The 27,908-nt window shown below is 39.0% G+C and overlaps 2 protein-coding genes across 2 annotated transcripts in view; one reads left to right on the forward strand and one right to left on the reverse strand.

The window, feature by feature from the left end:
• Positions 1-27,908, reverse strand: part of cdh23 (cadherin-related 23) — a 213,815-nt gene that overhangs the window by 15,076 nt on the left and 170,831 nt on the right. The window contains exons 37-49 of the mRNA XM_087803328.1: positions 11,016-11,237; positions 10,823-10,942; positions 9,265-9,445; positions 9,066-9,199; positions 7,552-7,761; positions 6,471-6,578; positions 6,179-6,281; positions 4,597-4,722; positions 3,876-4,538; positions 3,651-3,767; positions 1,742-1,966; positions 1,505-1,674; positions 694-831 (exon numbers count right to left, since the gene is read on the reverse strand). Coding sequence (XP_087659454.1) covers positions 694-831; positions 1,505-1,674; positions 1,742-1,966; positions 3,651-3,767; positions 3,876-4,538; positions 4,597-4,722; positions 6,179-6,281; positions 6,471-6,578; positions 7,552-7,761; positions 9,066-9,199; positions 9,265-9,445; positions 10,823-10,942; positions 11,016-11,237 — 2,517 coding nt within the window. The remainder of the gene's footprint in view (positions 1-693; positions 832-1,504; positions 1,675-1,741; positions 1,967-3,650; positions 3,768-3,875; positions 4,539-4,596; positions 4,723-6,178; positions 6,282-6,470; positions 6,579-7,551; positions 7,762-9,065; positions 9,200-9,264; positions 9,446-10,822; positions 10,943-11,015; positions 11,238-27,908) is intronic.
• vsir (V-set immunoregulatory receptor) lies at positions 12,574-27,554 on the forward strand. The gene is made up of 7 exons (XM_087803326.1): positions 12,574-12,736; positions 20,770-21,177; positions 22,108-22,164; positions 22,254-22,364; positions 22,520-22,547; positions 24,089-24,264; positions 26,978-27,554. Exons 1-7 carry the CDS (start codon positions 12,676-12,678, stop codon positions 27,013-27,015), a joined length of 879 nt encoding a protein of 292 aa, XP_087659452.1. The 5' UTR covers positions 12,574-12,675; the 3' UTR covers positions 27,016-27,554.

Consider the following 27,908-nt stretch of genomic DNA (forward strand, 5'->3'; position numbering starts at 1 on the left):
CCACAAACACATTTGTTTTTGGACCTTCAGGTCACATTGATCCAGAGACAACACAAGGGATACCACAAACACATTTGTTTTTGGACCTTCAGGTCACATTGACCCAGAGACAACACAAGGGATACCACAAACACATTTGTTTTTGGACCTTCAGGTCACATTGATCCAGAGACAACACAAGGGATACCACAAACACATTTGTTTTTGGACCTTCAGGTCACATTGATCCAGAGACAACACAAGGGATACCACAAACACATTTGTTTTTGGACCTTCAGGTCACGTTGATCCAGAGACAACACAAGGGATACCACAAACACATTTGTTTTCGGGCTTGAGGGTCACCTTGACACAGAGCCAACACAAGGGATACCTCAAATATATTAGTTTTCTTACTCTGCGTGTAACATTGACCCTGAGATTACCCAAAGGATACCTCAAATACATTTGTTTTCAGGCTTTCGGGTCGGATTGACCCTGAGATAACACAAGGGTTAGTAAAATATCTTTATATTTCACTTGCATGACTTTCTATAGTTTTTAGAATTAAACTCATTTTTCTCTCTGAGGCATCACATTAGCATTAGCATTGATGCTAACAATTAATGCTATTTTTTTCTTCCCTTATCTTTTGTCTCATTGACGTCGTTGTGATTCTCATTCCATGCAACGTGACAGATTTGAGAAACTCACGGTCGCCCGTCTGATGCCGAACTTCCCCTCCCCGTCCACCAGGCTGTACTCCACCACGGCAAAGAGTCCAGAGTCCGCGTCGGAGGCACTGACCCGGACTATGGTGGTTCCCAGATCCACGTTCTCGAACACGGGCTCCTGCACAGAACATTGATCGCGAACAATTTAATTTAACTAATTTAAGTTAATGAAGATGACTTTTATTTCCTTTCATGTATTTGTCTTTTTTGTGGGATTATTTTGTTTAATTTATTTATTTAAAAATCTAAATGAAATGTATTTAAAACAAAAATTATACGACAGCTTTATCTTTATTTTTTAATATTTTCTGTTGATGTTTTAAGAAACTATATAAATCTAAAATGATTATATTCAAACAAAATAAAAGAAAAAAATATGAATTTCTTAATAAAAATATATATAGCTTCAAATTATTAATAATATCCTTTTAATTCTTTTTTAATGATTATAAGTTTTAACTACTTATTAAAGATCCTTTTATTAGTGATGGTCTGATGAAGCTTCATGAAACAGTGTCATTATTTTCAGAGTCCACTAGATGGCGGTCTTTGAACCATTTTCCTTTGTTTTGAACAACCGTTCTAATGAAACATCACATCATTTTTAAACTGATGGCGCCACCTACTGACCTCTGAACAACATGACACTGCTTCATGAAGCTTCATCAGACCATCACTAGTATTTAATTCATATAATTTCCACTCCTGTGTTCGTGGATCACATTGAAGCCTCAGATATCGTCGTTGACGATCACTTCTGCAGAAGTGGTTCGACTTCCTGTCGCTCGCACCTGATAGGACGGCTGCAGGAAGACGGGGTTGTTATCGTTGACATCGACGATGCGAAGGTAAACGGGCAGCTCGGCGATTCTCGGCGGAGATCCGTGATCTTGAGCTCGCATCGTGAAGTTCAGCCACTGAATTTGTTCGAAGTCCACCGTCTTGTTGGCCACGATCTTACCTGAGAAGATGACGATAATCATTTTAGTGATGGAGAAGAAGGTGTGGACAGGAGGCGGCTCGGTTACCGGTGGACGGGTCCTCCAGCTTCACGTAGCCCCCCCGGGGCAGGTGCAGCAGCTGGTAGATGACCTGCCCGTTGGGACCCTTGTCGGGGTCCACAGCTGACACGGACAGCAGCGTCGTGCCCGGCTGAGCGCCCTCTAGGATCTTCTCTGTGAAGTTGGACACTCCGAAGGGTCGGAACCGAGGAGCGTTGTCGTTCACGTCCAGGACGTTGATGGTCAGTCGTGCTGCGGACCATGAACGATATTTGAACGATGTGAAGGAAAGAAAAGACAAACAAACAAAGGCACTGAGATGGTGAATACTTCAGCCAAGGAGCTTTTTTTCACAAAACGTTATGAAACACAGCAACAAGTACAAACATTTCTTCACAAACAAACAACTCTGTATATTTCTGTCAAGAATTATGTGTTTTTTAAAATTGTTTCAAAAGTTTGTAAATGTTTTTTAAGCATTTGTAAAATGATTTAGATAGTTTGCAAAAGTTGTGTAAAGAGTTTTTAAAATTTGTTTGTTAATTTGTTTCAAGATTTTGTTAAATTGTTTTAATATGTTGTAAAATTGTTTCAAATGTTTGTAAATGTTTTTTTTAAGCATTTGTAAAATAATTTAGATAGTTTGCAAAATTGTATAAATAATTTGTAAAATTGTTTGATTTGTTTCAATATTTTGTTAAATTGTTTTAATATGTTGTAAAATTGTTTCAAATGTTTGTAAATGTTTTTTTTAAGAATTCGTAAAATGATTTCGATAGTTTGCAAAAGTTGTATCAAGAGTTTGTAAAATTGTTTGTTAATTTGTTTCAAGACTTTATTAAATTGTTTTAATAGTTTGTAAAATTGTTCCAAAAGTTTGTAAATGTTTTTTTTAAATTTACAATTGTTTTGATAGTTTGTAAATTAGTTTCAGGTGTTTGTGAAACAATTGAAATAGTAGATATGTTTAAAGTGTTCGTAAACATTTTTTTAAGAGTTTTTAAATGTAATTTAAATATATATTTTTGTATCGTTTCAATAGTTTGTAAATGTGTTTCAAGAGTGAGTTAATTTGTTTAAGGAAAATTGCAAAATGTATTGATAGTTATATAAAGAATTTATAAATATGTTTCAGTCAATAGTTATTAATGTTATAATATGTTTAAGGTGTTTTTTTTAATAGTTTCAAAAGTTTGCAAAAGAGTTTAAAGAGTTTTGTAAATTGTCTTTGTTAATCTGTTTGGATTGTTAAGTTAAGTTGGAGTTTTTAAAAAATAGTTTCAAAAGCTTTTACATTTTTTTCAAGAGTTTGTAAATGTAGTTTCAACATATATTTGTTATATTGTTTCAAATAGTTTGGACATTTGTTTCAATAGTTTGTTAATTTGTTTTAGGATTTTTTTATAGTTTGTAAAACAATTCAAATGGTAAATATTTTAAAGAGTTTTTAACATAGTTTCGAAAGTTTGTTAATGTGTTTTAAGACACAGTTTGTATTTTTTTTTAATTGTTTCAAGAGTTAGCAAAGATGTTTCAATAGTTTGTTCATCTGTTTGCATTGTTAGTAAAATTGGTTTAATAAATAGTTTCAAGAGTTTTTTTTTAATTGTGTTAAAAAAAGTTTGTGAAAATAATTAAAGAGTTTGTAAAGGTAACATTTTATTTGATGTTTCAAGAAAGTACTTAGTAATAGCTTTGAAAAGGTGACGGCGCCACCTACGGACCCCCGCAAGTGGAGACAAAGTGCAGAATAAAGTTGTGAGTAACAGTGAAACCATAGTTAAAACCAAACGTACCGTGAATGTAGGTCAAAGATAAAACCTCTCACATGACATTTGAATGACCTTTCACCCCACAGAGGTTGACATGAATGTATCATATTTAACATTTTACAAAGTGCTCGCCCAGAAAGTTGCTAAATGTCAAACCCACGTACCGTTGGGGACGCTGCCGGACCTGTCGATGACTTCGCTGGCGTTGTCGTGCACCGACACGATGATCTCGAACGTTGCCACCTGCTCTCTGTTGATCGGGTTGCGAACAAAAACGGCGCCTGAAATTCCCCCCGAAAAACACATGCGGTTAACGATCTACGTGAGGTCAAGTTGGGCGAAGAAGAGAGTGCAGGCAGGGTAGGAGAGTGGGAATGTAGGGGTCTTACCGGTGTGCAAATCTATGCCAAAAGACTCTTGCAGGCCTAGTACTGGTTTATTCCCATCATCCTTTGCCTCCACCGAGATGATGTAGTACTCCAGGCGGGGGTGCAGGTCCGGGTCGTCGGCGGTCAGCGTCGCCACCACCACCCCGGGCGGCGTGGACTCGTTCACGTTGATCATGGCGACGGGCTCGACGAAGCGCGGCCGCGAGTCGTTGACGTCGTCCAGGACGACCGTCAGGGTGGCGGTCCCGGACAGCGGTGGGGTGCCTCGGTCCGCCGCCATGACGACCAGGCGGTAGGACCCCCGCTGCTCCCGGTCCAGGGTGGTGTTGCCCACCAGGACGGCGCCGGAGACGGAGTCCACCACGAAGCGATCCTGGGCGCCGCTGACCAGCCGGTACGTCAGCCAGCCGTTGATGCCCGAGTCGGCGTCGGTGGCGGAGAGCTGCGTGACCACCACGCCGGTCGGGCTGTTCTCGGGGAGTCGGACGGTGAAGCTCGCCGGGCTGAACACCGGCGGGTTGTCGTTCTGGTCCAGGATGGTGACGGTCAGAGGGACGCTGCTGTTCAGACCCCCGATATCCTCGGCCACCAGAAACAGCTCCACCCGAGGCTCCAGGAAGGCCTCGCGGTCCAGATTCGCCTCGGGGCGAACCAGGATTGCGCCTGGAGAGGAAGAACCAGATGATTTCTCTCTTCGTTCAAACTTTCCTCGGTGAATCACCTGTGGTCGAGTCCACGGTGAAGAGGTCCACCCTGGACCCCAACAGGCGGTACTTCACCACAGCGTTGCGGCCGATATCTTTATCCTGAGCCAGGACGGGCCCGTTCAGCACCAACACTGCACTGCCTGAAACAAATATTGCATGATTATGACCCTGGTGCTGGAGCCATTGAAAGGGTCTTAAAGGTTTGTACTTTAGTGGTTTGAAAGCGTACGGTAGTATCAGAATTCATAGCCTTTTAACCCCTGTCTTATCTCAGGGTCAAGGTGACCCAGACCAACAAAAACAAATGTTTGTGTTTTCCCTGTGAGTTATACACAAGGGTTATACTCAATTTAAAAAGTTGGTATCATAGTACCACCATACAATACCCAAAGAGTACCACCATACAATACCCAAAGAGTACCACCATATAATACCCAAAGAGTACCACCATACAATACCCAAAGAGTACCACCATATAATACCCAAAGAGTACCACCATACAATACCCAAAGTGTACCACCATACAATACCCAGAGTACCACCATAGAATACACAAAGAGTACCACCATACAATACCCAAAGAGTACCACCATACAATACCCAAAGAGTACCACCATACAATAGACAAAGAGTACCACCATACAATACAGAAAGAGTACCACCATACAATACACAAAGAGTACCATCATACAATACCCAAAGAGTACCACCATAAAATACCCAAAGAGTACACCATACAATACATAAAGAGTACCACCATAAAATACACAAAGAGTACCACCACACAATACCAAAAGACTACCAACATACAATATCCAAAGAGTACCACCATACAATACCCAAAGAGTACCACCATACAATACCAAAAAAATACCACCATACAATACCCAAAGAGTAGCACCATACAATACCAAAAAAATACAACCATACAATACCCAAAGAGTACCACCATATAATACTCAAAAAGTACTTCCATACAATACACAAAGAGTACCACCATACAATACCCAAATAGTACCACCATACAATACCCAAATAGTACCACCAAATAATACACAAAAAGTATACAATACACGAGTATCGAGCTACTTGATTAAACTTTCAACCAATCATGCGATGCACAGACCATCATGTGCAATTGTAGAAGCAGATGTAGAAGTGATGTCAATATTTCATCTATTTCCAACTAGTGGTACTTTAACAGCATGGAGTGAATTTCAAAGGTAGAGCGAGAGTCTCTGTGTTTGATTGGATTAGTCTGATGGGATCTACTATTATACCAACGATTTTTATTGAACTGAAAAGACTAGAAATGAAAAAAACATTGAATTTTCACAATTTATTTCTGAATTATTGGAACTAGAATATCGAACACTATATGTAAAATCAACATTTTTGATTTAATAAAAATTATTTAAAAAATCAAACAAATTCATCCTTTCAATGTACAAGGAAAAAATAATGAAATGCTTAGAAACATTTGACTAAAAACCTTCAAAGTTCAATCTTTTTTCTTGCAATACATTGGCACTGATACACTGATACACGATACACTGATTCCATACAAGTGTTTTTACTGTTCTCAATGGGTTGTACCTGCTGCAGAGTTCTCTGTGATCTCAGCTCTGTAGCTGCTCCGGGTGAAGATGGGTCGGTTGTCATTCACGTCCAGGACGGTGATCACCAGCAGATCAGAATCCTGGTGTAAAAGAAAAACAACAAAAAAAAAGAAGTCATGTCACAGCTGGTGTCGAATCTACTTTCACAGCTGTTTCTTAACTTCACCGCAATGTACGTATTTCAAGCGACTTGACAACAGGAAGTTTGACTGCAGATTTAATCGCAGCTCATGACAACCATTTTAATCGAAAGAAGTTTATCTTGTTACCCTGCGAGCGATCCGAGGATTCTCCGGGTTGTCTTTGACGGTGATGGTGAGTCTGTACTCGGACACTCGCTCTCTGTCCAGAGGTCGGTTCACCTGCACCACACCTGTCTGAGAAACACACATAAGTAAGTAAGTAAGTAAGTCATTTTTATTTATATAGCGCTTTTCCAGACCAGGGTCACAAAGTGCTTAAACAATCGAAACAATATTCAATAAAGTATATACTTTAAAGGTCAAGATAAAACTGATAACACAACAGGAGTTCCAGAAAATCAAGGAAAAGCCAAACAAATATAAACGTCTTAAGATGTTTCTTGAAGGAGTCAGTAGATCATCAAACACAGAAGAAGATCGTTCCAAAGCTTAGGAGCAACAGCCTGAAAAGATTTCTCTCCTCTGGTCCTGAACCGTGTGCGAGGAACCATCAGTAAATTCTGATCCACAGACCTCAGAGCCCGAGCTGGGGTGTAAGGCTGGATCAGATCAGTGATGTAAGGAGGAGTCTGACCATGAATAGATCTGAAAGTAAGAACCAGAATTTTAAAGTTGATCCTGAAAGAAACTGGAAGCCAGTGAAGAGTTTTAAGGATCGGAGAAATGTGAGTTCTTCTACTAGAGCGGGTTAGAATTCTCGCTGCAGAGTTCTGTGTCAACTGCAGGCGAAACAGATCCTTCTTGTTAAGACATGAAAACAAACTGTTACAATAGTCCAGACGAGAAGAAACAAACGTATGGATTACAAGCTCCAGATCATGTTGTGACAACATTTTCCTAAGTTTAGAGATTTTTCTCAGTTGAAGGAAACAGTTTCTGGTCAGTTTTCTGCAGTGTTGAACGAGAGACATGTCTTTATCAAATACAACACCCAGGTTTCTCAGGCTCAGTTTGACAGACTGACCTAAGTCACCCAAGTACTGACTCAACCCTGGAACCTTATCATCAGGAGCAATCACCAGTGTCTCAGTTTTGTCCACATTTAGCTGTAGAGTGTTTTCACTCAGCCATTGTTTGATTTCTAGCAAACAATTGACTAAACCCGCGTCAAGGACTTCCCTGACGTGGAACAACATCCTCGGCTCACCGTGTCGTTGACGTAGAAGGCGCCGTCCCGGTTGCCCGCCGTGATGTTGTAGGTGAGCAGGGCGTTGCGTCCGCTGTCGGCGTCCTGCGCTCGCACCCTGGACACGGACGTGTGGACGGAGGCGCCTTCGCTCACGCTGGTGTTGTGCGGCAGGTTCAGGAGGATCGGGTCGTTGTCGTTGATGTCCAGGACGATGACGCCGACCACCACCTGGAGACGAAAGTTGAATAATAATAAATATAATGATGAAATATTTTGTTAAAAGGTGCATTTCTAGACATCATTAAAACATTGATTTTCTGGAACTCCTGTTGTGTTATCAGTTTTATCTTGACCTTTAAAGTATATACTTTATTGAATATTGTTTTGATTGTTTAAGCGCTTTGTGACCCTGGTCTGGAAAAGCGCTCTATAAATAAAAATGACTTACTTACTTCCTTAAAACTTGATCCATAAGAATTGCTGATGAAGCACAAAGTTGTTTTTTGTTATTACATTATTTTGTCATTATCTTTTTATTTTGCCACGTTTTGGTCCTTTACCTGTAATTTTGAGGTTGTCTTGGGTTTAAAAAAAAATGATGATGATGTATGTAATAAAGAGAAAACCTTTTTTTTTATGCAATAATTATTAACAACATAATTACAATTATGCTCATATACAAGGTAATCATTAATTTGTCTTTACCCTGTTATTATTATTTTTCTGTATTTAACTTCAATATGCTTTTCTATTACAACACTTAGTTTACATGTCTTTTATATCGTATTGTTGTTACTTTTTTTTAATGTACCGTTTTTAATTGTTTTTTTTTCTTATTCGAACTTGTGACAGCGAATCTATAAATACATCTAAACATAATACAAATATTATTATTATTATTAAAACAGAATATTGGTCCAGTTCAAATGTAACCTTTGGAACTAATTAAAATGGAAATCAAGAAATGTAATTTAATTCAAATTCAAGTCGTAGGCTCTTTTATTTTCTTGCCGGCAAAATGAGGAATTAAAACTAGTGATGGGCTGATGAAGCTTCTTGAAACAGTGTCATGTTGTTAAGAGGTCAGTAGGTGGGGCCATCAGTTTAAGAAGTGATGTTTCATTAGAACAGTTGTTCAAAACAAATGAAAACAGTGCAGAGACCGCCATCTAGTGGACTCTGAAAATAATGACACTGTTTCATGAAGCTTCACGAGACCGTCACTACTTAAAACATGCTAACATTGCTAATTAATCTATCAATTAAGTTATCCACCTCACCAACAACCCTATTTCCTGGAATGTATATATCAAAATGAAATATTTAAGTAATATAAATAAGTAAATAAATAAGTTAAATATACGTTTTTTTTTATATTTCAGGATAAAAAAAAAAATCAGATTTTTAGCTATTTTAATTTTCACTCTATATGTTTAATTTAAATGAATTAATAATTTAAATGAATTAATAATTTAAATTAACGATGATTCCTCAACTCTCCTGAAACATTTCTACGGTGCCGGTCGACTCACCGAGCTGTTGCGCGGCGGCGTGCCCAGATCTCTGGCGCTGACGGTGATGTTGTAAAACGCCGTGGTCTCTCTGTCCAGCTCCACATCTTTCCTCACTCGGAGTTCCCCCTCCACGGGAGAGACCATGAACTCGTCTGGCAGAGAGAGAGAGAGAAGTGAGTCACGGTGGAGACCCTAGACCTGGAGCAGGACCACTCACTCTGAGGGTCTCCGGCGGTGATGCTGTACTCCACTTTGCCGTTCAGGCCGGAATCCTTGTCGCTGGCCCTCAGCGTCCAGACCCGGGGGCCCGGCTGACCTTCCGTCACCTCGAAAGGTCCCTCGAAGGCCCTTGGGAAAGTGGGGGTCACGTCGTTGATGTCCAAGACGTTCACTAGCACCTATGAGACAAGCAGAACCACCGGTCAAAATCAACGATTTGAGTGTTTTTAACAACATAATGTAAGTCATTTAAAACATAAACTTTAACGTTTTTAATTTGAATGTTTTTCAAACAAACTTAACTTTAACTATTTTTTCAAATCTGACATATAACACTTTTCCTTAAGATTTTATTTTAATATTTGTTTACATACTTTTGAGGGGCAATAAATACTCACCTATAGTCATAATAAGAGTTCAACTAGTAATGAATCATAACAATGAGCAATGATAGTGATAGTAGTGATGGTCACATGAAGCTTCATGAAACAGTGTCATGTGGTTCAGAGGTCAGTAGGTGGCGCCATCAGTTTAAAAATGATGTGATGTTTCATTAGAACAGTTGTTCAAAACAATGCAAAATAGTGCAGATACCGCTATCTAGTGGACTCTGAAAATAATGACACTGCTTCATGAAGCTTCATCAGACCATCACTAAGTGATAGTATAAAGGTAGTAGAATACTAATGAATAAAAAACAATTCAGATCATTGATCTTATGAGGGCCACATAAATACAGTCACCCCTGGGCCACACTTTGCCCCTGTCTTTTCTAACACTTTCTAACGTTCTAGCTTTTACAAAGACACTATTTCTTCAAGTGACATCACACACAGCAGATAACTCAAACTTGTGACACCATTAATTTGCTTGGTTCAGTCGTGAAATTGGTTTGTGAAGTTAAATCTTACCACCTGGTAACGCTTTGGTTGAGAGAAATGATTTAAATTATGATGATATAAAAATATAATAACAGAATAATTACACTATCATTTACAGGTATGTGGATTGAAATACATTTTAAACTGAATGGTATATTTGCTAGCTTAGCTAGTGGATAGCAGTGCTAGCTGTAAAATGTATCCCATGTTACTATTTTTTATATTTAAAAGATTAAAATGTAGATTCTAAGCTTACAATAGTGATGACGCTTCATGAAGCAGTGTCATTATTCTCAGAGTCCACTAGATGGCGGTCTCTGCACTATTTTCCTTTGTTTTGAACAACTGTTCTAATGAAACATCAAATCATTTTTAAACTGATGGCGCCACCTACTGACCTCTGAACAACATGACACTGTTTCATGAAGCTTCATCAGACCATCACTATTATTTTTAATATCAAGTCGAGGATTTTTTTGTGACGGGGTAATACTAATTCAATAAATGATGTCTTAAAAAGAGTTTATCTTGTTTGATACAAAGTGGTGAAGAAGATTACTGTGTGATAAATGAATTCCAACTAAATACATTTAATCTGATTGAACCAACCCCTCGAACAAAAATGGTCTCTGATGTTCTGACATGTTTCAAACGGTGTAACATTTGCATTATTACAGTTGTGCTGGACGTCAAGCGACAAGCAGGGTCCGGGCACTGGTCCGTGGCCGTGACCACCAGAGCGTAGTGACCGTTGCTGATCTCATAGTCCAGCTCCTTCACTGCAGTTATCCGTCCCTAAAACAAAACAAAAAACCACACGAGGAAAAGTGAGAACACGTTTACCATCTCATGCGTCCGACCTCCTCACCGTGACGCTGTTGATGCGGAAGGTCTGGACCAGGTTGCCCAGGGCGATGGCGTACCGCAGGGTTCCGTTCAGCCCTTCGTCCGGGTCGACGGCCGTCACCGTGGCAATGGTGGCGCCCACCGTGTCGGGACCCTCGCTCAAGACGGTGACGTACTCCTCCTCGGGGAACTCCGGAGCGTTGTCGTTTTCGTCCACGACGAGGACGTTGATGGTGGTGGACGTCTGAGGGGGGACAGAACATGTGTCATAAGAAACTGATAAATCAATATTTAATATTATTAATTGATCTATTTGTGTATCCAGCAACTAGCAGAATCCTCTGGTAATGTTGGATGACCTCATGTTGCTGCCAGAGAAGAACTTGTTAAAGCTCCACCAGGCTGGTCAAGGATAAGACAACAGTTACAAGGTCCTTCTGAAACATATGTATCCACTGACTGAGAACATGTGGCGCCAGGAGCTTCATACTGATGCACAATTGGTAAAAGAAAAATATATACACACTGATTTGTAAATATAGACACGAATATCAATTTAAATGATTCAATCTTTGTTGAGGACCACAGATTGAACTGAAGTGAAGTAAAGAACTATAAGAAGAGATACATACATGAAAGTACATGTAAGTTAAAGAATAAATCAATACATACGAATACGGTACAGTGGAGAATAGATGAAAATGGAAAATGTTAACGTGTGTGTGATGATCAAACACTGAAATAAATTAAAAGTGGAAAAGAAGTTAAACAAATGTACTGCATGCATGTATAAATACAGATATAATAGACAATATGAAAGAAAATATACAGAAATGCTCATTTTTTATTGATTTAATATGCACTGTAACAATTAAATATCTTATAAACTAATGCTTTTTAAGAGGATAAAAAAAGAATACACAAAAATATAAACATGAGTTTTAAAAAAGGGCAGTAGTGTATGTATTTGCAATATCAAAATAAAAGTGTATGTGACAGTATAGAAATAAAAAAATATAGATAGGAATTGATGGATTGATTTATTTTCTGAATGAGGAGAAAACAGAGTTTTATGCAATTTAAAAAAATCCTTAAAAAAAACATTGTTATCATTTTGATTTTAAAATACAAAAAAACATGGTTTTACAAATGGACATTAACAAATGGCAACTTAAATCATACATCTTAAAATTGCCTTATTATCTGTAATATTTTTTAAATGTATTTTATTGTTTTTATTCTTTTTAAGGTGTCCTTGAGTGTCTTGAAAGGCGACATCAAATATATATTTTAATTATTATTATTTGAGGAGTTATAGGGACTGTTAGACATTGACCATCACTTAATATATTTTATTTTATTTATCAACGATTACTGAGGTAACACGTGCGGTTAATCTCGTTGTATTTTAGTTCAAGCACAACATAAATTAAACTAGTAATAACTATTCTAATGTGACAAAACTACAGTGTTTGTTATTGTCAAAGTGTTTGTTGAGTTTATCTTCTGGGCGGAACTGAAACTGCGCACTGACAGAGGGGGAGGGGCGATGGGTGTGTGTGTGTGTGTGAGTCTCGGTGTGTGTATCACGTTTCTGACTTGGTCAAAACTTCACACACACAACTCCACGCGAGGTGACAAAAGTTCCTCCACCGACGACACTGTGGAAAGTATTTGCGACCATGAAGGTGGAAGTTCTGCGGGTTCGGGTCTGGTGCGCGCTTCTGCTCTTCACGCTCGGAGGTGAGTGGACACACACACACACACACACACACACATTTTCTCTGGACGTGTGTCATCTTGTCGGTCCGATCTTAAATCGAGTCACAAGTCTCGGTGCTCGAGAGGAAACATCTGGAGCGAAAAGCCGCGTCAAGAACCTCCTCCCGCGCGTAAACTTTAATTGGAGACCCCCAAAACACCAGCAGGACTGTGGGACACCCAAAAATAAAAAACCCTCTCTGCTGGATGCTTGTGGTCTGCTGGTATGTTTTTCTTCTACTGGGCGAAATAGTTTTGGTTTTGTTCAGCTCGTGGAGAGAAGAGAAGCAGCTGCTGCTGCAACACAACTGCTTTAATCCTGCAGAGGTTATTAGTTTTCTCCCGGATTTTTTAGGGGGATTTGACCCATTAAGATAAAGCCCTTCGGTAAACGATGGCTGTCATTAGACCCCAACCCCCCCCCCCCCACCCCCAGATAAACACCGATTTAATTCTGGTTTATTAACGACAATTACAGATGAAAACCTGCTACTTTGTTGTAGAAAATCGACCGTTATATTTCATTTTTGCAACATTTACCACATGCAGTAAATAGAGGATGATATTTAAAGTCAGTGACCAGCTGTTACACAACTTTAAAAATGAAAAGTTGTTTGAAGATAATCTAGTCGTGCATTCTTAACCCAGGAATCTGTTACATAATGGCTTTTAAAATGTATCTTTAACATTATGAATTTGTCTCGTCTTCTTGACCAAACTCCCTGAGGATAAAATTAATGTCGGCAAAAGATGTCTACAGCAGCTGCCAAACGCCAAAGTCTTTCTTTTTTTGTATTTGTATTACATTCTTTAGTTTCATACGTCTGTAATAATCAAGATAATAATACGACTGTCGACATTTTACTTTGCATCAAAAGTTTAGGTCCGTATTATCCAATAATAACAAATCAAAACTACACATCATGTATTTTAATATGTCTTATCATCAGTTTTTTGCAATATTTGATTTATTCAGAGGAAAAAAACGACTGTTTAGTGAAGTTACTTCACAGTTTACTAAGGTTCTATTTATTTTTGTTTGCTGTGGAAGAAATACTTGATGAAACTGTGTGAGGTAGATTCAATGTAAGTGGATGCAGAGCTGAGGATTAAGCTAAGAAGCTACACAAACAAAGGGGTCCATCATCAGTCTAAAGTAGTCGTCCTCTTCTCTGCCTGTTAAGACACTTTTCTCTCCGTCCTATAGCTTTCTTTTATCTACAATTTCTCAGAAATGAACATTTCCTCTTTACAACAGCTGAAAAAATGAATTAAATTAAATTAATTCAACGTATTATAATGACCATTAAATACAAGTGATTCACAGAAACGCTGGTAAAGTCTAATAAAAACATGACTTTTATATGAAAGTATCATGTTTTTGTTTGGCTCTCAATCTTCTAGTAGATTAAACTGAGTCAAACAAATCTTTTTAAGGGAACGTTGCTGAATAATTGTGCTACATAACACAAAAAGAAAGTCAACACACCAAGATCCCTTCACAAATACATTAGGAAATACTTTCAAATATAACATTGATGCTTCAAAAACATCCATATTTGTTACAGAACGAGGAAAAACTATACTAAAGCAGACAATAAAGCAAGTTGACTCTGTAGTGGAAAGAACACAAAAGTAGATCTTGTGTTTAGACTCACTTTAGCCAAAATAAGTCATGTTTTAACCATTTATTTCCATTGTTATGGTCGGACCTACCTGTACTTCTGCAGTAGCACCAACTAAACCCAGACAAGATTCACCTGCACACGTGTAAAAATGTGACTTCTCTGTTCAATAACTCCTGAACCACAGGTGCGACTATAAAAACGTGAACATGGTTTTCGGGGGAAAAAAGAGAAGAAAATAACCAGTAAAACATGCTCATTTTGGGGATCATGAGTTCAGTGAGAGGGAGTGAGACGAAGAGAAACACTTTGCTGTGTGTGACCTTGAGGGTTGAGTTACAAAGTTTGTCTGAAATGAAGTCATTAGAAAGTTACACATATTTTAATGTTTCCTAAAATATAAGTAAAAACAATTGTTTCAGTTCAGTCCCAATAGTATATTTTAGTTGTCGATTAACATAAACTAGTTAAAGTTTCTTATTGTAAATATGTACATTTGTTAAAAAGTATAATCGCAATAATATATTAGTATTGTTTCAGAGGAAAATACAATGTTTTTAGTAAATAAAAACCAAACTCCTCTTGAGAAACACTCGCTCACAGCACGGTTTGCAACACGTCCACAGCCATAAATCAACCTGAACCTGAGCACGACTCTGGTCATAAAGGTATATCGTGTTTGTTGGACTTTCAAATCTCTGCTGCATTTCTTCAGGAAAGAAACGTGATCTATCTTTTCCATCAGTGCCCTCTTTGTTTAGAAGTTTCCTTCCTCGCGGACCCGCGACGAGTAATCAGGACTTTCTCGTCAGCAAAAAAAAAAAAAAAAATCAGCGCCAGAGATAAACAGACCAATAATCAAGAGTTTCTCTTCCTCCTGGAGGAGAGACCGACACGAAGCTCCCGCTGAGCCACGATGGCACCGATAATCGATGGAGTCAACAGGAAGTGCTCTTTTTTTTTTTTCTCTCCACTGAGTCGAGGGCAGAGCTCACGCCACCATTGATGCGCTCTAAATGAGTACGTCGATACTTGGGCGGAGCGATTAAAGTGGGTTTCATGGATCGATGTCATTAACAGAGACACACATCGGGAGGTGTGTGTGTGTGTGAGGTGATAACATGTGAGTCATACTAGTGGAACATGTGAGCATGGAAACAAAAAAACAAAACAACAGATGTTTAATTTCTGGTGTGGAGATGGAACAGAGGTGTCACTTTCACCCAGGCCTGCGTCAGAAACTCCACCAAAAACACACATTTTAGGCGTAAACCAGAAAAGAAGTTGATAAAAAAAAAGGTTAAATATGTATATTTGTTTCTAGAACATTCATCACTTCATGTTTAAGAAGTTGAATTTGTCAAAATTCCATTTTTCGGTAACATCCCAGATGAACAAACCGTCGATGGTGAAACGATGGTGTAAACAAACGCACACTTGTTACACAACCATGAGGAAACGAGAGCACGACCGAGGAGGAACTTGCAACTATCTACACTAGAAGCACTTCTACACAAAAACCACACGCACTACAACAACCGAAGCGTGTTTAAGGGCCATTTAAACATTGATTTAATGACACGTCGCTTTCTATAAATACACGATTAAAATGACATCGGAGTCATCGGTCTCAACTGGTTTATTATCCAATTAGTGTGAGTCACTTTGTTAATCGTTTTATGGTCGTTTTTTAAGGTGATAAAATACTCACTCGGGATAATAAACTAGTGATAAATTAAGGGATCGTCAGGTGAAGAGATACAATCAAACGTTGCTAATATAACGGGCGTCTACGATAGTTCACCCCTGTGAACATTGACCCAGGGTTTAAATGTCAACAATTAATCTGTAAACAAAACAAAATAATGATGAAAGGAACACAATGAAAAATAGCTTTAGTGACTCATTCTTTATATTGAGATATAACTATATGCTATAACTAGCCTTCAATAAGTAGAACGAAAAGGGCTCTTAATAGAAATCAATACAATAAATAGGATTTTTGTGTCGGCCCTCGAGCCTGTGTTTCAAATTTTCGGACTCTGTGTGATTTATTAATCGATTTATTGATTTTTATGTTGATTGATAAACATTTTATTCTTCCCCTAAATTAAGAAATACAGTAGAAAACATGTTAAAAATAATAAAAACGAGGATAAAAATGATAAATACACTTAATAATAATTTAAATACATGTACAAAAATAATAATATGAATACAATAATATAATAAATACAACAATGATAACTATATAAACAACAATAAACATAAGTACAGAATTGGAGGAGGATGTTATAAACACAATTAAATCTTTTTTTATTTTTTTACCTAAATAATCTACAGTAGAAGAACGTTGTGAACCATCCACTGTTGACTTTAATGGTAAATTATTGTGTTTTATTAATAAGCAGCAATTACTTAATGAAATAAATTTCAAACAATATAGTTAAAAGTGCTCCAGGAAGATAAATACTACCCTCTATTTTCTGTCAAATAAGTATCTTGAATATCTCAGAAACGCCACAATGAATAATGAAACGTCAAAAGGAAACACGACTTCAACAGGTGGCAGAAAGGGCCAGAAGACAAAAGAGGGACTGTTTCTGTGCCCTGAGGGACTCCTGAGATCACAGGAGGAAACCGAGTGTGTTACCGAGCCAGAAACCCAGATGTTGTCGACATAGATGAGGCAACCTCCTCGACAGGTATGTGTAACCGTCAACTAGGACTCAAGAGTCGAGCGAGAATAGGAGACGCTCGCGGCCCGTAAGAGTGTTGTGTAAATAAGGTGCGAGAAAGAAGGAAGAGGAGCAGGACTTGAGAGGAAGAAAGCCGGTGTGGGTGTGAAACAAGAGCTTCCCCTGCTATTGTCCCTCCACAGTGGCAGGAACAGCTGGAGGGGCAACAGATTCGCTTTAATCCCTGGGCCTGGTCTTGCTACTGACGGCGGCGGCTCTCGCTGGGACGAGACACAAACACCTCCTCGTGCCGAGACGCTCAGCTGTTTCTGTGGGAGACGGAACCAAAACAAGCGTCTTAAGCCAGTGGCCTCTGTGACGTGACAGGTTTCACCATCGCATTCTTGCTCTGGGAGAGAATTTCTCTCTGGATTACAGGGTTCATGATAATAATGCTGTGGATCGAGGCTTCAGATGGACTTATGTGGTACTGTGTTAGCTTTTAGCTTCCATAAGCTAACAAGACTATTTAACACCCATCCATCCATGTATCTATCTATTCATGTATACATCCATCTATTTATCTATTCATGTATCCATCCATCTATCTATTCATGTATCCATCCATCTATCTATTCATGTATCCATCCATCTATCCATCCATCCATCTATCTATTCATGTATCCATCCATCTATCCATCCACCCATCATCTATCTATTCATGTATCCATCCATCCATCCATCCATCTATCTATTCATGTATCCATCCATCTATCCATCCATCCATCATCTATCTATTCATGTATCCATCCATCCATCCATCCATCCATCCATCATCTATCTATTCATGTATCCATCCATCCATCCATCTATTCGTGTATCCATCCATCATCTATCTATTCATGTATCCATCCATCCACGAATACATCCATATATCATCCATCCATGTATACATCCATCTATCATCCATCCATCCACAAATACATCCATCTATCGATCTATCTATCAACCATCCATCTATCCATCCATCCATCCACATATACATCCAACTATCATCTATCCATCCATCCATCCACATATACAGCCATCTATCTATCATCCATCCACGGATACATCCATCTATCTATCATCCATCCATCCACGTATACATCCATCTATCTATCTATCTATCTATCTATCTATCTATCTATCTATCTATCTATCTATCTATCTATCTATCTATCTATCTATCTATCTATCATCCATCCATCCATCCATCCATCCATCCATCCATCCATCCATCCATCCATCCATCCATCCACGTAAACATCCATATATCTATCATCCATCCATCCAACCATGAATACATCCAACTATCATCTATCCATCCATCCACATATACATCCAATATTCAATCATCCATCTATCCATATATCTCCGTATCGATCGATCAATCCATTTATCCATCCACCCAGCTATAATCCATCCATTAACTGTGTTGTCAACTAGCATTATTACTGTTGTCCTACATTATGGGATTGGTGGAAAGATCCCTGAGATCAAGACTAAACTGAATCAGGTCAGAATATCGGTGAAGTTGACATTTCATTTCTTGACATTTGCGAGGTTTGTTTCTCCCTCACGAGGATCCGACGTTTTACGATCCATTAGCTGCAATCATTCAAACAGCCAGCGGGCGTATCATCGGAATGTTTTGTGTATTAGATGTTGAATCGGTTCAATTATCAGTTTCTGTCTTCCTTAATGCATCATTTGTTATTCATGTTGTGGTAAAGGAGGATATGCGTCTGGGTGTGGACGCAGAATGTTTGACAAAAGCTTCTCCATAATGTATTTCAACAATGGTTTCTGGGCAGAAACTTAGGAAGAAGTTTGTTGACGCTCCAGAAAGTCACTCCCCTCTCAAAACATTTGAACTGTTGGAATTCAGAACGAAAGCATTTTTGATCAGCAGCTGATGCTGTTATCTACCGAGGGGCGGCGTTTTTTAATCAACAGCGTCATTGTTTTTATTCATCCAGCTGTAGACGCCAGATCAAGACACTTTCGCCAGAGGATGTGTTCGCTCGGTGGAATAATCATTCAGAGTTGATCAATTTGTACACTTTTGTGTTGCAGTCAAGCACTCAACAGGATGTGGTTTTAGGGGTACGAGTGCGAGTGAAAGACGTTTACACATCGTGCAGCAAATGCAACCACAAGTAGAAATCTATAGCGCTCCTTTCTTCACAGTCACTGGCAGAGAAAATCTTACTCACACCAAAACCGTACCCATAAGATGCACATGAAACTAACAGCCATGGTTAGCTAAACAACTGTGTGCCCTCAGTTTTGCAGCAACATGGTGTGTAGCTGCTGGAATAAATCTCCAAAATCAGGTTTATTTTAAGCCGGAAACTTCAGAACTATCTTTAAGTTAAATGCATAACTCGACTGAACGGAAAATTACTGGGCGTTAGACAATGAAAATGAAGACAAAGGGAATCTTAATGGAGCAACTGGATGTTCGTTTAGGAGGTTGAACAATTAAAAAAAACATTGTGAAATGCGCTTTATAGTTCCTGTTTTATGTTGCCAATTAAAAAAAATGCATACACCAAAATATAGATTATTTTAAACAAAAAGAAACTGTGAAACTTATGTTTACATGTCAACCCTGTTTTTGTCAAATATCACAGTAAAAGTTGCAAATAAAGTGACAGAATTGCAGCTGCAAGACTCCTAAGAAGGGTTGCCAGATCTGAATGATAGTTTCCAGCCCAAGCACAACATACAAGCTGCCGACAAGCACAGAAAACAACTCAAAACACAACCTCTGTTTTTCAGAAGTGAACAATTAGACACACATAAAACTATTTTTTCTCCAGCCCAACATACAGTTTTTATAAGACGCTCGAAATGGGTGGAAGCCTTTATTTATATAACCTAGCAACACCACAAGCACAGCTGGAAGTGTTAGGAATTGTTTTTAAATACTTTGTCTAAATAAAGTTGACTTGTTTTTAATGTATTCCTATAAGTACGTTTCAAAAAATACTTTTAACATTAATTTATTTGTTTTGTCTAAGCAGATTTGTCACAGTTAAAGAATCATTGAAAAGGAAATACATATCTTTAAAAAGCAAAGGGAAGTGGGTTTTGACACATTAGTAATGAATGTTTTTTTTAAACATTCCTGAATTTTATTTAATTTTATACATATTTTCTCTAAATATTCTCAAAAATAAATCAATTGGTTCTAAGTTGGTAATATATTGGCAATTAATACTATATTATAATATAATAAATAGTTTTAATCACCTTTTTACTATTATTAAATGTAGTTAATAAAATATTATTTTTGAACTTGCTGAAGAAAATTGTATTTATTTTTTAATTTGTTATTTTATAATTTTTTTCTCAAGGGTTTCATCAGAGTCTGAAATATTTAATTATTTATTATTTAATTAATGGCCTTCTGGTTTCATGAAACAGCTGATGATGAACGACCACTAGATGGCGTTTTTTTTTCTACAATCATTGGTTCTGAAACAATAATTCAATGAAGCCTCATATCACCTTTAATCTGAGAGCGCCACCTATTGACCTATTGAGATGCGACACTGTATCATGAAACCACATCAACTGTTTCATGACACTTTATCAACACATTACAGCTTGTGGTAGATTTTCTGATGTTTCTCTAAGAACTTCTGTTGCATGTTTTTCTCAGGCCACGCTGAGATCCACTCCCACACCTCGCTGACGGTGAACACCGCTCATCGCCTCCACATTTGTCCAGAAGGCGCGACCGCCAGGCTCACGTGCTTCCAAGGGGGCGCCGCTTCGCACGCCACCGACATCCTGAAGGAGGCCTGGCTCTTCACCAAGCACAGCGACCAGCACTGCAAGGAGCGAGCGGGTCCACGCCACAGCGCCGTCGGCCACGCCCACCCCAACCAGAGCACGCCGGCGGGGCTGCGGTTCGGGTCCTCGGAGAAGAACTTCTGGGTGGAGATGAAGAATGTGACCCAGGCGGACCAAGGACGCTACTGTTGTTTGGTGTTGGACTTCCTGCACGACTCCAAGCACACCCTGGTGCAGAAGTCTCACAGCCACATCATCCTTCAAATCACCCCGCGTAAGATCCTCTTCACTTCCTTCACCGACATCAAGTCACTTCTTCAGGCAGGAAATCAAAACACTCGCTAAAAGTAGAGCAACTTGCGGTAGCTCCAAGAACTTCCACTGGCACATGTTTCAAGAGAACTTAACCTGCTGAACGATTGGTGCGATCGAAATATAGCTAAAGCTACACCTCTGAGTTCACTGAGAGGGACTGAGACAAGGAGGGATGAGTAAGAAAAGTAGCAATTCAAGTTTATTAAGTTTATAAAGTGAGTTGGAAAGTCTCTGATGATAGTTTTTCACAATATAAAATAGATGGATTTTTCATTTTAAACTTTCTGTCAGTATTATTTTAGGTTAATTTCTGTGTGTTTGAGACACAAAGTCTTCTTTGGGTATTTATAAAAATGGTGTTGACTAATTGGAAAATAAAAACTTGATCTAATACTATTTTTTACTATTTTAGTAACAAGGCTTTTTATTTTACTCTATTTTTTTTTTTTTTATATAAAAAATACAGTAAAAGTAACTGAACATTGACTTGTCAACTGGCAGAGAAACTTAATAACAAAAGTCCAGGTGAGAAAGTTGTTTTAAATATGTAAAATTCCGGTTTTAGAGTTGAAAAAAGGTTAGTTTTCCTTCAATAATGTTGTTGATAATTGTAGAAATTGAAGATGAGAAAAACAGCAGTCAATGATTGCACATTTGAAGGCAATTTTTACAGTCAAAATTATAGCTGCACTGTCTCAGAGAAACGTAAAGCCTACCGAAGCATCTAAATTGATGTCAACAGGAAGTCATCTGTAAACAAGTCCAGAGAACAAGATAAAAAACAAAACAGGGAAAGGCAGAAAAATAAGCAACATTCAAGATCGACTATTGTCGTGTTGAATTGACTTTGAATCAAGTTATGCTGATACAAATATTTGTGTCTCTTCAGGAAAAAACGGCTCTCAGTCGCAACAGTGCACTGAACTGGATTCCATGGAGACGGGAAGTAAGTCTATTTACGAAGCCCTTCGAGGGGAAACAAGGTGAACAGTTGTTGGGTTTATTGATCCTAAACGTGTCTGGTGGTGCCTGCAGACCTCGTGCCGGGGGCTCTGGCCATCTCCGCCTGCATTCTCGCCCTGGTGTCTCTGCCGCTGCTGCTGCTGCTGGTCTACAAACAGAGACGCGGCGGCCATTCCAGCAGACGTAAGTGTTTATGCCAATCGTTTCCGAAACACTTCTCGCCTCGACCCCCCGCGGTGCATGTGTCGTGGTCCAGTAGGAAGCACATTCACAACTTCTCCGGCGGCTCCGTTTCAATTCGCTCACAATGGCCCTGTTTCCTCTTTCCTCTCTCCCAGGTGCACAGGAGCTGGTGAGGATGGACAGGTATGTTTTTCCCACAGTCTGGTCCACAGCTGCACTCGCCCGACTGTCCAGTCGGACACCTGTTTAGCTAGCTCGTTAACTGAGGCTTGACCTCTCGGTGAGGTCAGACAGTCGAGCGGAAAATGTGGTTGAATTCCGACTCTATTTAAAGTGTCATAACAAAGACACTTAATAGTTGCAGTGAGACTATAGTGGAGGAAAGAAAAACAGAGAATTAACTATGAGTTGACTATCACAGTGTGAGGGTGGGCGAGGAAAAACGTCCTTTAAGAAGGCAGAAACCTTGAGCAGAACCAGACTCACAAGTGTTAACAGCCACAATTAAAAACAGTTTCTACGCATCCACACTTGGTTTATTACCTCTGCCAAGGAGTCGATATTGATAAACTATTTAAACAAAATCTAGATTTTAACGACATTTATTAGGAAGTATTGATAGCGAAAATATAATAAGTTTTAGGTGGTGTTCTGATTACCATCTGGATCTACTTTTAATTTGAAGATTCGTCACTCTGGAGAAGTAGGATGTTGCAGTGCGAGCTTGCGTGTTGTGCTAGCTAGTTCCATAACACTACCACCATCTAGGAATTGGTAGAGATTGTCTGTTTTGATGTTTTTGTTGCATACAGATTCGGACAAACAATTGTTCTGTATACAAGTGTCAGTTTACGATTTGGGAAATAATCAGCGATTCATTTGTATGCATGTTTGTTGCATTCAAAAACCTCATTTTATTTATATAGATGAGAATTTATTTTCTCTTGGACGACCCTAGCGTCGATTTAAAGAAAGATAAAGGAGTTAATGTACATTTACTCTTGGTTGAATAAGGGGTTCTCGTGTCCGTGGGAAACATAACACAATTATTTTTGGAGCTTCCAAAATGAACCAATGTTTTGCAGGAACAACTGTTATTACCATAATAGACACAAACAAACCACGGAGTAGCTCACGTCATGTTTTCCTCTAAACTTAAACGGACATGCTGCCCAACAAAAAACTTTCCCTGGAAACGTCTTACTAGTGATTTTGATTTTAACTATTAGAATGTATTGATACGATGAATCGCTTTGCTCTTTCTTTCATTAAATCGACGCTTTAAGAGTCAAAGATATGCTACGTCGTGTGCTACTTAAATAAAGTTGTGTATTTTGAATGCGACACACATGCGTAAATGGTTCACCGATTTCCCAGATCGTATAATCCTAGAGATACTTAGTCCAATAATAACCTAGGAACCAGACTCCAGTCATTTCCATTTTGGATTTTACCTAAAATAACTCGATTTAAAATTAGGACCGTTGTTTACTAATCGTTTTAATTTGTGGCTAATAAACCCTGAAACCAACACTGCCACCTGCTGACCATTTAGCTCAATAATGATATTTCAACTGCTAAAAAAGTGAGTAAACGATTGGATAAAATGAATGTATGGTAGGAAAAATGTGTAGAAAAACCCAATATGAGTTTAATGAGCTTATAAGTAATGATATTACTCGTAGAAACCTGGACATTTTCCTGACGTGTTCGTTTGCTTTCAGCGAGTCCCACGGACACGAGAACCCCGTATTTCTCGGCAGCTCGCCGGAAATCAAGCCTCGAACCGTCTCTCAGATCATGACCAGGCAGACCTCAGACAGCGGACGTCATCTTCTGTCTGACCCGGGGACACCCCTCACCCCCGGGGTCCACGGAGACGTGTTCTTTCCGATCGAAGGTAGGAAAACTCGACGACATCATCGCCAGTCGGCGAGAGTTACGGCCTCATAATCGATACTGTTCTCCACCCTCACAAGCTCGACGCCCCTCAAGTGCAATCTTTAATATAGCAGCGAGGAAAGTAGAGACATTCCAGACATACCCAGTTAGATTTCCTGGTTTCCTGTCCACATGGACTTTAATATTAAAGATGCTGACTCATGAGAAAGTCCAGTGCGAGATACTGGCTGGAAGATGTTTTTCGTTTAAAGACTGTTTCTGACTCGAGACTCACCGATGCGTGCATCCTGGGAACTAACTGACCAACAGTTAATGGATCATATGATTGATTTGGTAAAATATAAAAGCATCCTGGAGAACAGGAAGTTCCCTCGGTTGGCTTTAATACAGAGGAAGTACATTATAACGCATTTATTTCGCCTCAAGATTAAACCCAAAAATGACCTTAGAGCTGACAGTTGCTTTGCTTGCTAGTAGACAACATCTATTTTGAGTTTTTAATGCTCTCTAAATTTATGTTTCATTCGTTTTTAAATAAGTAGGTAAGTAGTAGTTGTTTGTAAAGCGTCTTTCTTGACCAGGATCACAAAGCACTTGAACAATCAAAAGCAATACACAGTTAAAAATACTTAAAAATGTAAAAACTCTTAAGACCAAAACAAAACAAACACAGGAGTCCGAGACAATTAGGAAAAAGCCTGCAAAAATAAAAAAAAAAGGTCTTAAGATGTTTCTTTGTCAGTAGATCCATCAAACACATCATTAGATTCTGATCCACAGACCTCAGAGCCAGAGCTGGGTTGTAGGTTCTGGATCAGATCACTGATGTAAGGAGGAGTCTGACCATGAATAGATCTGAAAGTAAGAACCAGAATTTTGAAATTGATCCTGAAAGAAACTGGCAGCCAGTGAAGAGATTTAAGGATCGGGGAAATGTGAGTTCTTCTACTAGAGCGGCTCAGAATTCTCGCTGCAGAGTTTTGTATGAACTGCAGGAGAGACAGATAAAATAAACTGTTGCAATAGTCCAAACAAAAGACACAAACACATGGATTATAAACTCAACATCGTGTTGTGACACAATTTTCCTACATTTAGAGATTTTTCTCAGTTGAAAGAAACAGTTTTTGGTCAGTGTTTTGCAGTGTAGTGAACATGCACCCTGAAGCAAAATAGTTATATCATGAAGAAACAGATCGGAGTCCCTTGCTAATGATAAAGAACATGCTGTGCAATTGTAATTATCTAAATAAAATAACTATCACCATGGCAACCAGTAGTAATGATTTACAGTCCTGGTTGTTTACGTGAACGATCGACAAAGAAAGAGGAACTCTGCAGGAACGGATCGCAGAAGAAGGTTAAAGTTGGTTCTATTGACAAGAAAGAAATAACGTGTCCGTATGTTGAGCAGTACGTTTGGTGGGTGGCTCCTGAACAGGTTAAAGGTCATGACAAATCAGTAGAATAAAATATCACCAGATGAGTTTTTAACATAAACTATGATTTGACATTTGAACTCATGCTCCCGCTCAGCATCTTCTCGTACATACAACCCCTGCAAAGAGACGTTCAAGTAGATTTTTAGATAAATATTTTCTTTTCACTACAGTTTCAAAAAACAAGTTTGTGTCACTGTCCCTCAAGTGACCAGCAACAGTTCCCTCTTATCCACATGTTGCACCACACACTTTCTTCTGCATTTCACTCTACACCAACGTCAGTCTCTGACCACGTATCTGCGTAAATATTGAAGAAAAAGAAGAAAAATTGCTGACGAAGTACATCTGCTGATGTCAGAGAGGCAGCTGGGGAACGCTTCTCTAGGGGAGGAATGCTGCGGTGCACGTACATGGACTCATAAAAAAAAAGAAACTGATATCAGGTCCACGTAGAGGTTTCAATAAAAAGGAAGAGATAAAGTGGCTTCCAAATTAGTCACACTATCTTGAGAAACCACGAGCACGAGCAGCTGATGTGGCATAAACTCTGTTAAATAACTTTTTTTTTCTTCTTCCAGTAAACAAGTAGATCTTCAGGTGTTTGTGGTCGGACTTAAAACACATCTTGAACTTAAATGAATGTCCAAATAGCCGTCTGACTAAAATCAAACTTGTTTTCTACTAAGTCCACTAAGATTAAGTTGTTCCTTTTGAGAATTATAGGCAAAAATGTTTGTTAATTTTAATGTAGCTAAGAGCTCAGTTTTTCTTCATCTTCATCCAAAAAGACACTTAAAAACATCCAAAATACTTCGATACTGCTCGTCTGTAACGTCCCTCTTGTATTGAACCTCGACATTAGGAATTGTTTCGAAAAAAAACTTAAATAACTCTGTATTTTAGGCTTGTTTTTATCAGAAGATTCAAGGGCATCAATGTAAATCCGACAATTGCAATGTGTTTCAATGAGAATCTCATAACTTCCGCTACAAACAAACTTGTTTTCCCAACACTGCTCTCTGTTCGTCTCACTCCCTGTCAGTGAACTCATCACCGCAGCTGTGTATGTTTTAGCATGAATATCTTTTCTTAAATCTCACTTTTATTTCAGGAAGTATTGTCTGTGTCCATGTGCAGGTGAATCTGCTCTGTGTTTGGGTGCAACTTGATGACAATTATTTGAGTTTTAATGTCAAATCCTATCTGCAGAAACAGGATTCTGATTCAAGGGTTAATAATATGAACCTGAAACTATGTCTTTTCTTTCAGACACCATTCTTGAATCTCCAGACTTCCTTCAGGTATAGACCGGCCTCGGCTCCTTTCAACCTCACTTCAGAAAGGTCCTCCCTCGTCTGTCTCACAATGGCTGCCGCTGTACAGTTTGCCGCTGGAGGTCGGCCGCATATTTCCCGGCCGGCTGTTTCACCTGCAACAACAGCTGGAGGCCAAAGCTTGAAACGATGCTGGTGAGCTCTCTGGCGAGAGGCTGTCGTGTGCTTTTGATTCTCGGCCGACGGCAGCTGTCCCAGTGTTTCGAAAGCGAAGAAAAGGAGGGAACAATGATCTCAAATCTCGTAAGTGAATCTTCTTAAAAATCCCGCTGACCACGACTGAGCCGGACCAGGTGTTAGCTAGCTCCGCTTTCCTTTCCCTTCTTCTTGAACTCTGCTGCCTTCTCTAATGGAGAAGCACTTCACTGTGGCCTTGAATCTTTCAATAAAAGAACTTGCTGTACTGCCAAAAAACAATGCTGCCCTGATACCAAATAATATATTCAGACCATGATGTGTATATCGTTGACGGTTAACTGTAAATAAAAGAGTGTTTGTGATGAATGACTTCACGTTTGTATGAGGAAGTTGCTTTTGTTACAGTGGAACTGCACAAATACATCTTGTTTTTTATCTGTTTATAAGTATTTTAAGTTGTACAAAGCTTTAAAAAGTCACTTGGTAACACACGGATGTGAAAGTCTGTCCTGTGCTTTACTTTTATGTCCTGATTGTCGCTTGTATAATAAAGTGGATTTCTTTTAAAGTCCGGGTGTCGACTCCTGGAAATCGCCGTTGCGTCCAACAGGGGACAAATCAAGCGGCGTCCAAATGCAAGGCTGTGCTCTACTGGTGGCCGGGGAGCCATTACAGGCAGAGCAAGGTTGTTCCACTCGTGTGCGTCCAGGATGGTGCACACAGGAGTG

Source organism: Callionymus lyra, chromosome 11 (genome assembly GCF_982586985.1).
Source record: "Callionymus lyra chromosome 11, fCalLyr1.hap1.1, whole genome shotgun sequence".
Lineage (NCBI taxonomy): Eukaryota > Metazoa > Chordata > Actinopteri > Syngnathiformes > Callionymidae > Callionymus > Callionymus lyra.